We start from the raw sequence: 15,649 nt of genomic DNA on the forward strand, positions 1-15,649 counted from the left end.
TTTTTAGGAATATACTAAATGTTTTCCATCGTACAAATAATACATTATGTCCCTGGATTGTGTTTTCACAATTTTAATGGAAAGATTCTATATTTCAATATGTCAAGATTCTTATAAAGCTAATATCAGCTTCTAACTGTTGAACTTAGGAAATGCGCACAACTAGATTTGACTAGTTATAAATCTCTTTCAAACATTATTTTAAGCTATGATGTCATCATGGGCATTCTTAAGAATTTCTGAATATTGTTTTTATTCTGTTTTCATCAGATATGAATTCCATCATAGATTTTTTTGGTGACTTTCTTTTCCTTTATTTGAAAATAATTTTTGATTTATATTTTCTTTGAATTATTTAGCTAATTATAGTAGCTAACAATTCTGTTAAAAGACTATCATTTATTAAGAGACTAAATGCAATCAAGAATGCACAATTAAGAGTTTCGTTCTTGTTGGTTTTCTTGTCTTTATGGTATTACTTTGTGTGTTTAAAAAGCATTTTCTTGGGATAAACAAGTCAAGGAAATGTTTTTGATTCTAATCACATCAGTGTGGTTTATGGCCACAAGGAGATCTTTCAAGATATTTGAATAGTTTTTAGGGTGCTGGGCTTCTATTTATTTTGTAAACATGAAACTTTACCTGGAGGAGGGAAATCTATGAAGTTCTCTAGGTAGGGCATTTATAGAAGAGTGCTTCTTATGACTCGTAAGCACTGCCCAGTCCCTTGGGAAGTCATTGCCACGCCCTGAGATGACCTGAGCAGGAGAAACTCATATTCATAACTTACCCATGAGGATTGGTCTTTTGACCTAGAACTGCTCTAGTATCAAAGACAAAACCATACTTTTCAGAGAATCCTTTCCCCCATCATCATTATCTCCGCTCTACCTTTCTCCACCTCCCCACCCCGCACAGTCACCACACTGCTATCCATGTCCATGAGCTTTTTTTTTCTTAATCCTACTAGAAAACTATGTTTTATTTTTTATCTTCATTATTAATTTTATAATAATGCTTAATGCTTAATATGTATTAGCTGCCATTATCGTTGCAGATTTTATACATCAACAATCTTATACTTCCTGTTTAAATATTAAATTCAGGTTAAGAGGAATTGATATAAAGATATTAAGGAAAAGCTAAAGAGGTGATAGTATCTTTCAGACACTAGGAAATAATCTCTTCTTAGTAAAATTAAGAAGAGATTATTTAGTTTTATTTAAAAGTATTTATTAGACCTAATATTTCCTGGGAATAAGGAATGAATGGATTTACTGCCAGAGGTGACTAGTTGCTATTTTTTTGATTGAGTAATTGCCCTTGATGTATTTCCGGTGTTTGGCTCTCCCTAAGAATAGATATTTTCCTTAAGAGATCTTGTTAGCATTCCTGCCCCACCCTTTGTATGTAACATTCCCTTCAGATAGACCCAGTGCACTGGTGGAGCAGTGTCTAAGCATCTGGGACAGTGGAGGAACATGCTATAAATAGCAGAAATGTATGACGACCTGGTAGGCATCCAGTGTTGGCTCTTCTGTCTTCCCTAATCACAGATCCAAGAACAGATTTACAGCATAAGGAGTATCTTTTCAGTCACGTGTAATATTCTGTCTAAAGATAGGTGATTTTTGAAGTTGTGTTAGCAACACACATACTAAATTTGATATGTGATGCAATCAGTGCATTTTATATAGTCATTGTACATCTGAGTATGCTTGTTTAGCTGGAATTAAAAAATAATAGCCACAGTGATAAAATCTGGAGGAATATTAAGAGTTTTAGTTAATAGTTAACATTGAAGAATTATTAAAAGGACCCAATCTCTTCAAGGGTTAGTACTTGTATAAATTTATTGGATCTTAAAGTTTAAATAGTAAAACTGTTTTAGGGTAACATAATCTTGTAAGTGTATACCAGGTATTTCAGTTATAGTTATTGAAAATGCCTAGAAAATGTGTCTGAAAAATTAAAATTCACAGAATAATAAAATCTTAAAAAGAAATTGAATATCCTATCTAATAAAGAAGGAATATGCTAATTGACCCTTATGCCATTGCAAAGATGGCAGCACTCACAGCCAATAAAGAGGGAATAGGCTAATTGACTCCCATGCCCTCAAAGATGGCGGCGCACACAGCCACAAGTTGACAGCACCCAGTCCCCTCAGTCCCCCAGCCTACCATGGCTGGCCTAAGGCATAGGCAGGCCTCGATTGGTGGCTGCCCAGTGCCCAGGGCCGCCTCAGGCTCAGGTAACCTTGGCCTGCTGAGGGTTGTGCTGCTGGCAGTGGCAACAGCAGAGGTGTGATGGGGCTTCGCCTTCCCCTGATTGCCTGGTCGCCTCCCAACCCTGAGGGCTCTCGGATTATAAGAGGGGGTAGTCCGGGCTGAGGGACCCCCCACTTCCTCGTCCAGTGCATGAATTTTCATGCACTGGGCCTTTAGTATACTCTAATAAAGCCTGTACCTTGTACACATTGGAGTGTCAGATTTGAAAACTTGTGAAAATTGCTTAATCTTAGTAAGTCCAATAAACTCAATCTTCCACTGCTAGGAATATTTCTCCATGATGGTTTGCTCTTCAAAGTGAAGACTTGAAGATCCAAACTCCTTCCCTGTTTTTTAGAGCCCTGTTCCTTAATCTTAGTGTCCTCGTCCTTTTTTAGCTTCATAAATCCCCTGTACATTTCCTTATATTCTGCATTTCAGCAAATCTGGAATTCCTGCTGGTTCCAAATATACCAAGGCCTTTTATGACCTTTATTTATTTATTTATTTATTTATTTATTTATTTATTTATTTTATTGATGTTTTTCATCAATTTTAGGGAGAGAAACATCGGTCAGTTAGTTGCCTTCCATACTCCCCAACCAGAGATGAAACCTGCAGCCTTTTGGTGCATGTTACCATGCTTCCACCAACTGAACCACCTTGCCAAGGCCCTTTATGACCTTTGATTTTGTCTTTTTTCGATTCCCCAGAGACTTTTATACCTGCCTAACACCTATCACATGTTGCCTTATATATTTATGGATAAGCCATTCTTCCCAGAATGGACAATGGGAATGCTGCTTTACTTATTTTCCCTTAGCAGATGTTCCATAGTCACAGAATTGAAGTTGACATCCATATGTATGCCTTTGGGGTCATTTATTTTAAGAACAGTCTCAGCCAGCAGTACTGATCATATCTTTGGAGAGCTATGTACTTGACTCTATATGAGTCCTGAATGGCCTTACACTGGCCTTTGCTCTCTATTTCCATGTTGAATCCTCACATTTCTCCTAGTCCCACTTCCACAGACTTCCCATCAGATATCCCATTTGTTCTCTTAACCACAGTTATTATCTGAGTAAATGACTTATTAATTCAACTTTGTGGCTAGAGCTCCCCCACCCACCTACCCTCTTAACTATTAGCTCTATTGCATAAATGTCTACTGTGCCTTTTTACTCAGGGCCCATGTTTCTGAAAACTTAAGTACAGTCTTTGATTTGTGCTTTTATTTAGTTCTGCTGTTGCAATAAATCCTAAACCACTGTGAAGATGTAACATAATTGAAGACAGTGGGTAGAATATCTGGTTTGGGGAAACATGATTAATTTGATATGGGGCATGTTGAGTTCAAGAATGTGGGTCTGGAATTCTGTGAAGGCGTAGAAGCAGGATATTAGAAACTGGACATTAACTTCCTAAAAGTGGTGATTGAATGAACAAGAGCATTTGACCCCAAAGGTAGTGAATTTCTAGAGAGAAGAAAACCAAAGGGATAGGAAATGCTTATTTTTAATTACTGAGAAAAGAAAGAAAATGGAGAGATAGGAAGAGAATCCAGAGAATGCTGTGTCATAGAAGCCAGGGAAGAAAATAGTTTCAAGGAGAATGTAGTCTGTAAACATATTTGCTGTGGTCAGAAAGAATGAGGATATCATTGGGGGGGGGGGGGGGGGTGAAGAAAGAGGCTTCTAACAAGCAACTTTAGTAAATCATTAAAGATAGATTGATTTTTGACACCGTGTAAGGTGAATACATGGTGGCAATAAATATTTACACTTTGAAGTTCAGCTATGAAGAGAAATGGAAAGATCATTGCTTGATGGGATGGCAGGATCAAGAGAGGCTCTAATTTGTTATTTTTGTGGGCTTTTTTCTCACTGTATTGGGTTGTTAGGTTTGTTTTTAGGCCAGGGAAGCAATAGGGAGAAAGAGGTTGGAAACGTGGTTATTGGAGGGGTGGGTCTAAGAGATGATGGATGAATGCACCCAGGATTCCAGATAAAGATACAGTCTTGGCACAGGAGGAAGTCCACTTCCCTTCTGAGATGGGAGTAAAGCAAGAGAAAGGAGAGAGAAGATACAGTAAATTCCTGAAGAAGGCTCTCTTATTGAACTGGTGGACAGCTTCAGTTTGCTGAATATATGTATAATTGAGATCTCCAAAGACATGAGTGGAGGGTTAGGTGGATAGAAAGAATAATGAAGAAGTAACAACTGAAATATTTCCAGATTTGGGAAAAACTATAAACCCATAGATCTAAGGACTCAGCAAATCCCAAACACAGGAAGCCTGAAGAAACTAAACCACAACACATAGTCAAATTGCTCAAAACGAGTGATAAAGAGAAAATATTAAAAGCAGCCAGGAAACAACAATACATGTTAAAATTTTTAACTAAGGAACCAGGGAAAGGATGGCAGCAAATATCTCATTGGAAGCAATGCAAGAGAGAAAACAGTGAACCAGTGTTTTTAAAGCATTGTAAGAAAAAGCTATGAAAATAGAGTTCTATAGCCAGGAAAAATCTTTCAAAAATGAAGGAGAAATAAAGACTTTTTCAGAACAAAATATCTAAAAAATTCATCACCAGCAAGCCCACACTACAAGAAACGTTGAAGGAAATCCTTTAGAAACCAATGATACCACATGGATATACGGATCTATACAAAGGAACAAAGGGCACCAGAAATGGTAACTGCATGGATAATACAAAGATTTTTTTCTTATTATTTATATCTCTTTAAAAGATAATTGAAAACATTTCCAATCCCTCTCAGTAAGTGATCAAATAGAAAGTAAGTTGAATGACATTGTCAAACAACTAGATTTAATTAACAATTACAGAACACTCCATTCCAACAACAGCAGAATGCATATTCTTTTCAAGAGTACATAGAATGTTTACTAAGCTAGACCATATTCTGAGCCATAAAACAAGTTAATAAATTTAAAAAGATTTAATTCATAAAAAGGATTTATGATTAGTGTAATTAATTTAAAAATAAAAAATAGGAATCTAGAAAATCCCCAAATATTTAGAAACTAAACAATATACTTCTAGATAACTCATGTGTCAAAGAAAAAAGCAAAAGGGAAATTACAAAGTATCTAGACTTGAATTAAACACATTACAAAAATTTGGGGATATATACTAATAAACATCAATATTAGAAAAGAACAAAACTAGAAAAAGAACAAATTAAAAACCAAGTAAGTAGATAAGGGGAATGATAAAGATTTAACAGAAGACAGTGAAATGCAAAACAGAAAAACGAGAGAAAATCAGTGAAACCAATGCTTAACTCTGAGTATATCATTAACCATCTCTTTCTAGACTAAGGGGGGGGAAAAGGAAGTTGCAAATTAACAATTCTCAGGGAAAAGGGGAGTGGTGGATGCGGGAAGAGACTGAACATAAACTTAGCACCTTTGGATGAGGACGGGACTGGGGAAAGGGCAGAGGGTGGGATGGGAACCTGGTAGAGGGGGGGGGAAAGATGAGGAACTTTTGTAATAATATGAACAATAAAAATTGATTTTAAAAAAAAGAAAAAGAAAGAAAAAGGTGAAAATAAATAAAATAAATAAATAAATAAAAATAAAACCAAAAAAAAAAAAAAAGAGAGATAACATCATTACAGATTCTCATATTCAGTAGTAAAACATTATGAACAACTGTTTACCAATAAATTTAGGCATGGACAGATTCTTTGGGAGATAAGGACTTTCAAAGTTCAGTCAGGGAGTAGATAACTAGAACAGCTCTATATGCCTATTAAATAATTAAAAGCCTGAAAGAAAACTCCAGGTCCATAATGTTGATTATCTCAAACATTCCAGGAAGAAATAATACATATTCTATGTAATTTTCAGAAAATTGAGGAAAGAATACTTTCTAATTCATCCTATAAGGTTAGCATTACCTGAAACAATATCAGACAAAGATGAGAAAACTATAGCTCATTATTCCTCATGATCCTAAATTCAAAAATTTTAACCTAAAGTTTAGTAAATAGAAATCAAAAATATATTTTAAAAATAATATGACCACATAGACTTTATCCCAAGAATACAAGTTTGTTTTACCATTTAAAAATAAAACAGAGCCCAAACTGGTTTGGCTCAATGGATAGAGCGTCGGCCTGCAGACTCCAGGGTCCCGGGTTCCATTCCAGTCAAGGGCATGTACCTGAGTTGCGGGCACGTCCCCAGTAGGGGGTGTGCAAGAGGCAGCTGATCGATGTTACTCTTTCATCGATGTTTCTGGCTTTCTATCCCTCTCCCTTCCTCTCTGTAAAAAATCAATAAAATATATTTTAAAAATAAAACAGGGCTATTTCCTGTAGTAACACACTAAAAAAGAATAACCAGATGATCATCTCAGTAGATGCAGAAAAGTATTAGACAAAAATTCAAACTTCATTCCTAATAAAAATTGTTGGCAGTCTAGGAATAGAAGAGAACTTCCTCAATCTGATGAAGGGCATCTACAAAAACCAAAATCTACATCTAACATCACACTTACTGCTGGAAGTCGGAATGCTTTTTACCTGATAACAAGGATAAGAGGGATACCAGCTCTCATCACTTCTCTTCAGTATTGTACGTGAGGTTTCAGCCAGCACACTAAGGCAAGAAGAGGAAATAAAAGGCAATAAAAGATTGGACAGAAAAAAGTAGTATTTGTGGATACAACCATCTATGAAGAATCCAATGAGATACAAAATAGCTACTAGAACTAACAGATACATTTATAAAGATTTCAGGATACAATATAAATGCACAATAATTCATTGGATTACTGTGCACTAATAATGAAAAGTCAGAAATCAAAGGTTTTATTTTAACATAAAAAGCATCAAAAATATAAAATTCTTAGGAATATATCTGACAAAACATGGGAAGACCTATACAATGAAAGCTATAAAAACATCCTTATGAGAAATTATAGGCCTGTATAAATGGAAAACTATACCATGTTTACTAGTTAGAAAACAATATTAAGATGTTTGTTCTCTCTAAGTTGACATAAAGATGTAACATAGTCTCAAAGAAAATCTTTGCAAGTTTTTTAATTTTTTTGGTAGAAATTGGCAGGTTGATTCTAAAATTCATGTGACCATACATAGGACCTAGGGTAGCCACGACAGTTTTGAAAAAAGAACAGAATTGGAGGTTAATTGGAGAATTTCAGATTATAGTAACCAAGACAGCCTGGTGTTAGCCTTAAGGTAGATAGATCAGTGGAACAAAATAGAGTAACAAAAAGTTGACCCACATAATGTATGGTTCAACTAATTTGCAACAAAAGTGCAAAGGCAATTCAGTGGAGAGAGAATTTTTTGTTAAACACACAGTCCTAGAGCAATGGGTATCCAGCTACAGAAAAATGAGCTTGGATCCTTACCATCCTCCATACACAAAAATTATCTCAATAGACTATAAACAAAATTCAAAATCTAAAACTATAAAGTGTCTAGAAAAGTACATAGAAGAAAATCTTGTGTTAAAGATTTCATAGATAAATACACCAAGATCTATAAAAACAATTTAGACGACATAAAAATTTAAAATTTGTTGTTTTTGAAATACAGTGTTAAGAGAATAAAAAGACAAGTCATATAGAGAAAAACATTTACAACACATATCTGGTAATGTACATATATACAGAATATATAAAAGTACTCTCAAAACTCAAAAAAGCAACCCAAGACAAAAATGGGCAAACATTTGAAGAGACACTTCACCAGCAGAGATATACAAATGGCAAATAAATGCATGAAAATAGGGTCAACATCATTAGTCATCAGGAAAATGCAATGAAACACCATTACACACCCACCAGTATGACTGAAATGGAGAAGATGAAGTGTTTACAAGGATATGGAGGAACTATAGCTCTTACACTGCTGGTGGAGATCTAATTTGTACATTCACTTTGGAAAACAGGCAGTTTCTTAAAAAGTTAAACATATATGTACCACTTCAGTCATTTTGCTGGTGGATATATGAAAGCGTATGTCCTTACAAATACTTGTACACAAATGTTCATAGCAGCTTTATTTTTTGAGGCTGAACCTGGAAATAATCCAGATGTCCATCAACAGGTAAATGGATAAACAAATCACTACATTCATACAATTTAACAATGGAAAAGGATGAACTGTTGAAACATGCTGCTCCAGGGATAAATCTCAGAATCCTTATTCTGAGTGAAAGAAGCTCAGCAAAAAAAGAAAAAAGTACACAGTTTAAATAATTCCATTTATGTATAATTTTAGAAAATACAAACCTCTATAATGACAGAAAGCAGATGGTTATGTGGGAGGGAAAGGACAAGGATCAGAGCAGGAAGAATCTTTTGGAGATTATGGAGGTGTTTATTTTCTTGATGTGGCAGTGGTTTCTGGGGTGTCTACGGAGGTCAGAATTTACAATCAAACACTTTATGTCATTGTATGTCGGCCATACTACAATAAAAATGAAAACTGTCTTTGCTGTCTGACCACCTCTGCTAACATATCTAAGACGAGTGCCTAAATTTGCTGGATCTTAAGACACAGCTAGGATTCCTGTTAAAAATACTATCGATATGTTCCAGGCCTCAGAACTTTCAAGATAGGACTGGGAAGTCTGTACCCCAGATAATTCTTGTTAGTCAGGCTTGGAAAGCACTTGGCCCAGATTAAATTAATTGCACCTTGGTAGGATTGGAACCCATTTCCACTATCCACAAGAGAGGGATGTTAGGTATCTAGTATTAACAGAAAGGCCTAGCCATAGGACACTTAATTATGCTCTTACTGTGGTCAGATGGAAAAATCAAGAATTTGACAACATTTTGACTGAGGTCAGCCTTGCATTTTAAGTTCCTGAAGTAACAGCAGGGAAATCTCTTAGTAGCCCCAGCGTTAGTTAACATGTCATAATAGAGGAAAAATAATTTTATCTGTACCGTTTTTGACAAGTCACATCAGAATACATTGTTAGTTGGAAAGGATGCTTTATATACTGTATATTTAAAATTATAAAATAACATAAGTTGTGAGAAGAGGAATAAAATGAATAGAATTTGTTATTCTCTAAACGTTCTTTAAATGGACATAGTGTTATTGAACTCAAGGGGTTCAGGGCTGCTGCAAGGTAATTTTGTTTTCTTTCAGCAAGTGAAAAAGATGGGACTGGTAGCCATAGCTCTGCCACTCTGCAGAGGCGTAGGCATTGCTTATGTACACTATGTGGTCAAATACATGTTGATTTCTTCATTGTAATTGGCTTTCCTTAATCTGGTTGAGTTCCTGTCAGCTCTTTCTGTTTACAGCTGCATCTGCAAAACACTCAGCCACATTTTAACATTTAGTAAGAATAGCACTGAGTAAGAATAGCCCAGACCTTGAGACCCTTCTAACAGTGGCAGCAGCCTTTTATAAAACTCTGGAAAAAACAACGTGACCTTCTTATCACTCCCTTTCCAATGACGTCAAACTCAAGGAAATTATAGACTAAGTCTGTCTGAGTTTTAAATGGTTCAGTTATCAGAAGACTTGCAGAGAACAAGTTTTCCACAAATCATCCTGTGCTATTGGTCTTGGTTTTTTTTTTTTGAAGGGCTGGTGAGCCAACATGCAATTAATCACTTGGTTTTTAAGGAAATGAAACTGCAGTGCACCCCTTGCCTTTATTGTCCTTTTTTGTTTGTTTGTTTGTTTGTTTTTTGGCATTTATTAGCATTGCAGTTTTTAATATGAGAGCCTTGGGTGAATGCTCAGCGATAATAATGTGGACAAAACAATGCAAAAGGCGTAATTTTTAAGTCAGTTTCTACTCATTTATCTGTTGCAGTACCTGTGCACAAGCCAGGCCTCGGACACCACTAACATGACTGAAAGCCCCTTACAGCCCGAAGTTGTTAGAAGGTTCCTCCCTTGTCAGAACGGAGATCTATTCCCGTGTACAAAGTGGCAGTATCTGTTTGTTATCACTTCCCACTGTTTCTTCCTCCAAAATCTGGTTTGGATTGATTATCCTTCCCCACAGCTGCTCCATGGGTGGGAAATCTATTCTGACCAGTTTCCCTTCTTTGGATTCTATTCTGTGTAGGGAACTACCTTCCCGATGGAAGTTGGACACAATTTTAAAAATTAAGCATCATTTGTACTAATCAGTGTCAGTACTAAAAGTTCACAGAGAGGAAGGTATTATGTAGACTAAATACCTGTATGTAAGCATGCAGCTTCCTTTAATTTTTATTAACTTGACAGCATTTTTGTCATTTTTAAGTGGACTGGAATGTTCCGCTTAAACCAGTAGGCTCTGCTTTTATGGAGATTTAAAATGTTCCTTCCATCTCTATCAATTTCCTGTCCCCCCACTCCCACCACCACCAAAAAGCACAGATGTCCAGGATGGCCATTGCTGCTCCCTAATGGTTACTGTTAATGAAAAAGATACTAAGTGCCCAAAGGCTGAACTCTTTGGTTTTGGTATTTCACTGGCCTCAGAATGAGGTTAGAAGTGTTCCCTCCTTCCGAAAGGGTTAGTGTAGGGTTGTGTTGTGGATTGAATTGTGTGCTTCTCTACTCCCCTTTCCCCACCCCCCACCCCCCTCCCCTACACAAAATAGGCACAGTACCTCAGAATGTGGCTTTATTTGGGAATAGGGTCATTGCAGTAAAATGTTAAAATGAAGTCATACTCATTTAGGGTGGACTTTTTAATCCAAAATAACTAATATCCTTATAAGAAAAGACATCAACATGGTATTGGAGGGAAAAATGTCATTTGAGAGCAGATTACTTTTAAATAAATCTGTTCTTTTACTTAAGCAAGGTTGGGAGATGCCTTCTCAGGGTACTTTCACCTGTTAATTTAAATTGTGTGAATATGCCCTGACCCAGTGGTCAGCAAACTCATTAGTCAACAGAGCCAAATATCAACAGTACAACGATTGAAATTTCTTTTGAGAGCCAAATTTTTTAAACTTAAACTTCTTCAAACACCACTTCTTCAAACTAGACTTGCCCAGGCCATGGTATTTTGTGGAAGAGCCACACTCAAGGGACCAAAGAGCCGCATGTGGCTCGTGAGCCACAGTTTACTGACCACAGCCCTAAACAATCTGGCTCAGTGGATAGAGCGTTGGCCTGCGGATTGAAAGGTCCCAGGTTTGATTCCGATCAAAGGCATATACTTTGGTTGCGGGCACATCCCTAATAGGAGGTGTGTAGGAGGCAGCTGATTGATGTTTCTTGCTCATCAATGTTTCTAACTCTCTATCCCTTCCCTTTTCTCTCTGTAAAAAAATCAATTAAATATATTTTAAAGAAAGAAATCACATCTTTAAAAAAAATTGTGTGACTACAACAAAAAAATGCAGGGCATTCTATAGTTTACATATTTTGCATATTTCACTCTTTCAGGATGCTCTTCCCTCTAGTTAGGCTAAAGTTATATTTATTTTCAACTTCTCAATTGTGAATGCGAGCTACAGTATTTAAACTAACCAAGTTTCATATTAGGAGAATCTATAATGGACAGTTTTGGGTTGTTTGCTTATAATCAACAGTAAAAACAATTTTTTCCAATGCATCTAATCACCTTAGAATATCCATTAATGATATTCACATTAAAGGATGCATCCACTAAAATGCCTTTTTTTTTTTTTTTTTTTTTTTTTTTTGTCCCAGTAAGATAAACTAACAGGGCGTTGCAGATAATATTTTGCCTTTCCGTAAGAGTTGGTGAATCTGCTATTTTGGCCACAGGCAGCAACACTCTGACAACTGTTCTAAATACCCGTCCTGTGCTTCCCTTTCCCTCAGTGGGCGTTCGGAGTGACGCTGTGGGAGCTCATGACTCTGGGCCAAACGCCCTATGTGGACATCGACCCCTTTGAGATGGCCGCATACCTGAAAGATGGTTACCGAATAGCCCAGCCCATCAATTGTCCTGATGAACTGTAAGTGTTTCTGTGCTTGAAGACATGGGTTTCATTCCTTTCACGATGTTGGGATAAAAGAAAAGCAGTGGGTGTCCAGAAGCTTCCCTTTGAGAATAATGACTCCTCAGCGGTGAATTAGACCCTTCCAGAGAACCACGGAGTCAGCCAGACTCATCCACTTTTCAACACATTTGACATTAGGACTTTTTACATCTTATGTTTGTAGCATTTAATCCATTCAAGAGACTAGCGCACGTACGTAGTGAGAAAATGCAGAACATTATGTGGGTTACTCTATGCAGAGTGAAGGATGACTTTTATTTATACTAGTAGAGTCTCAAGGACATATCTATATATACAAAAGGCTAATATGCTAATTGTCCAACTATCCAACTGGTCGCCATGACGCGCACTGACCACCAGGGGCCAGACGCTCAATGCAGGAGCTGCTGTGACATGCACTGGCCATTTACAGAGAAACAGCACTGTGGACCTGGTGCCTACAAAGCAATATTCGGCTTCCCCCAAGTGAGACACAGGCCCCACCAGCATTCTGGAACACCAGCCCACCAAATCAGAGCCGATGCAGCCAAGACCCCATGGCACAAAATGAGACGCACAGCCCAGTCCAGCCCGAAAACAGTCACTGTGGGCACTGGGTAATGACATCATGTAGCAACATCTGGCTTCCTCTCCTAGCAACTACCCTCCTTGCAGTTTCTTCAGTCCAGGAATACGGCTTGCTTTATAGCCAGATGGAAACATTTCACACCGTAATCAAATGTCTGTGAAGTATTTTCCCAAACCTCATCTTATTTGAGCCTCATAGAAGTCCTGGAGTAGGTAGATAGGAGAATAAGTGGAACCCTATTTTCATTAGCCAGAAAACAGATTTAGAAACTTGACCTGACTGAAAAGAAGTAAGAAATGGTGGACCTTGAAAATGATTTCGGGTTTTCTCACTGTGCAGAATATAATCAAACACTGCTACAGTTAAATATTTTACCCTTTGTTCTCCCTGTATGATTACAATAATAATCTGCTTCGTGTTGGCATTTACTACTGTGTTGCTAACAATTACCTGAAAGAGAAGTTGGGGTGCTTCACTGGGCTGGAAAAAGTTTAGCTAAATCAGAAAGCAGGTCTAATTAAGCAAGTTTATTCTATGTATATAAAAGGCTAGGTTGACTCACGCACGCATGATACATATAAAGCTCTTGCTGGCACCAGTCACACATGTTTTTTTTTTTTACCTGTCATTGTCAATCATGTATTTGGTTGACACTTCTATTATAGAGAAAGGGAAAAGAGCAATATTAAAATATTTCTTCTAATTAATTTCCTTTCAATGTGCATGAATTCATGGACTGGGCCACTAGTTTCATTATAAAAAGGCTTTCTCATTGTCATCATGCCGTGCCAGTTGGTGTCATTTGATATATAAAGAAGTTTTGAGCTGGCAAGTAAAATAGTTCCTGTTTCCTGCTTTCATCACATAGCTCAGCTTCCCCTGTAATGGGACTCGGTCAGGGGTTGATGAGTGCAGGGCTGAGTGTCACCTCATTGTGGAATCCCCTGAAGTTTCTACACCACGGCAGCGTGACAGCACTTGCCCTGATTTTACTAAAAACCCAAGGTTCTTAGAACTTAGCTAAAGCTTCCTCTTCCTCAAGGTTCTTTCTCTCAAAACATAAATACAGGATAACACAGGTATTTCCATGAAATCTCTGTATTTGCTGATACATTTTGGTATGCTCTTATGAAGAATTGAAATCCATGCATAAAATTCACATAGCTCCTTTTAGCTTCTTTTCATTTTAGAGTTCCCAACAGGTAGTAATGGCGATAGATTTTTAGTATGTCATCCTCTCCGTGCCCATGTGTGGACAGAAAACGTAACTGGCATCAAATCTACTAAAAAGTTGGGAGTACTGCATAGTCACTGTACCATCTCTGTCACTCTGCAGATTTGCTGTGATGGCTTGTTGCTGGGCCTTGGATCCGGAGGAGAGGCCCAAGTTCCAGCAGCTGGTCCAGTGTCTCACGGAGTTCCACGCAGCCCTGGGGGCCTATGTTTGACTCTCACATCCCACAGCATCCAGGCGGATGGTTCCCGCCAGGCTCAATGGGAGCCAGTCCTGGATGCCTCACCCATCGCGCGACGCCAGCAGAAGCACATTCGTCTTCCAGAACACTGTGCCTTAGACATGCGTTAGACTGAACTTTTAAAGACAGACTTAATAATGGGGAATATTTTCTAGATATCACTTTTATTAGGTTGAACTGAAAAGGTTTTTGTAAATTTTTTGGCCAAAAATTTTTAAAACATAGTTACTTTGGACTAGGGGTACCTTCTTACAAAATAAATAAACAGTTTTTAAAATTGTTTAAACACTTGGAATAGCCATTTTAGTGCCAACTGCTTTTTTTTTTTTTTTTTTTTTTTTTTTTTTTTACTTCATCAAGGTAAAATGTGATTCACCTTTAAAGTTTTTAAAATATTTATCACTAGTCTTGGGAATGGTTTGTCTTCGAGATGAAGTACTTTTTCTTAGGAAAAGAAAAACAGCATACAAAGACGTCTGGGTTGCCTTATACAAGGAAAGGCAATATTGGAGAAAGAAGACTGAAAAGGTAGAATAAAAAAAGAAAAAAATACTTATTAGAGATGGAAACTGCCCTTTCATGGAAAATTGTTTGTTTTTTATATTTTTAAGGAAAATGAGTTTTGTTATTTTTATTTTTTGAGGAAGTAGGTGTTGAATTCTTTGAAACATCATACATTTGGCAGAAATTAGCTTTTCCAGGTGCCAGAAGTAGGTTTGGGTCAAGTCAGTAGTAAAGATTGGTGATTTTATTTATTTTCACTCTCTGGGAAAGATGACGATCCAGTTTCAGAGAGTGAAGTCACGTTTCTAAGGTTAGGAATCCCTTTATAGCACCTAGACTCGTGCTATGCACAGAGCAGGTGCTCAAGTTGTGAGTTTAAAAAAATGTAAACTGGTACATTTTGTGCTTATCTTCTAGGCTGGCAAGTATAAAATTGTTTTTTTTTAAACACTTGAAAAATTAAAGGATTTGTTTTCTATTATGGCAGTATTGAAAATATCGTTCCTAATCAATGATTGGTTTGAACCTGCAGCAGGTAGATGAGATGTTGTATTGTATTTCCTGGGTGTTTTGCTAAGGCTCCCAACCCCTGATACAATTACTGCCAACTCTGCTCAGCTTCCAGATTCCAATAAAAAGTTGGAATTATGATTACAAAGAAGTGTCACAACACTGACACTTTTCTCCAGGATCTTTGCATTAGGAGTGTGCGTGCATTGCTGCTTGTTGATAGTTGGCCTAAGCAGGCGTCCTCAAACTTTTTAAAGTGGGGGCCAGATCACGGTCCCTCAGAGAGCTGGAGGGCCGGACTATATGAAC

The 15,649-nt window shown here is 37.2% G+C and overlaps 1 protein-coding gene across 5 annotated transcripts in view; it reads left to right on the forward strand.

Moving 5' to 3' along the window:
- Window positions 1-15,206, forward strand: part of RYK (receptor like tyrosine kinase) — an 83,332-nt gene extending 68,126 nt beyond the window's left edge. For all 5 annotated transcript variants that reach the window (XM_036431413.2, XM_036431412.1, XM_036431409.1 and 2 more), the window contains 2 exons: window positions 12,102-12,238; window positions 14,188-15,206. In XM_036431413.2, coding sequence (XP_036287306.1) covers window positions 12,102-12,238; window positions 14,188-14,299 — 249 coding nt within the window. In that variant the 3' untranslated portion in view covers window positions 14,300-15,206. The remainder of the gene's footprint in view (window positions 1-12,101; window positions 12,239-14,187) is intronic.
- The last annotated feature ends 443 nt before the right edge of the window (window positions 15,207-15,649 follow it).

This window comes from Pipistrellus kuhlii, unplaced genomic scaffold (assembly GCF_014108245.1).
Source record: "Pipistrellus kuhlii isolate mPipKuh1 unplaced genomic scaffold, mPipKuh1.p scaffold_m20_p_11, whole genome shotgun sequence".
Lineage (NCBI taxonomy): Eukaryota > Metazoa > Chordata > Mammalia > Chiroptera > Vespertilionidae > Pipistrellus > Pipistrellus kuhlii.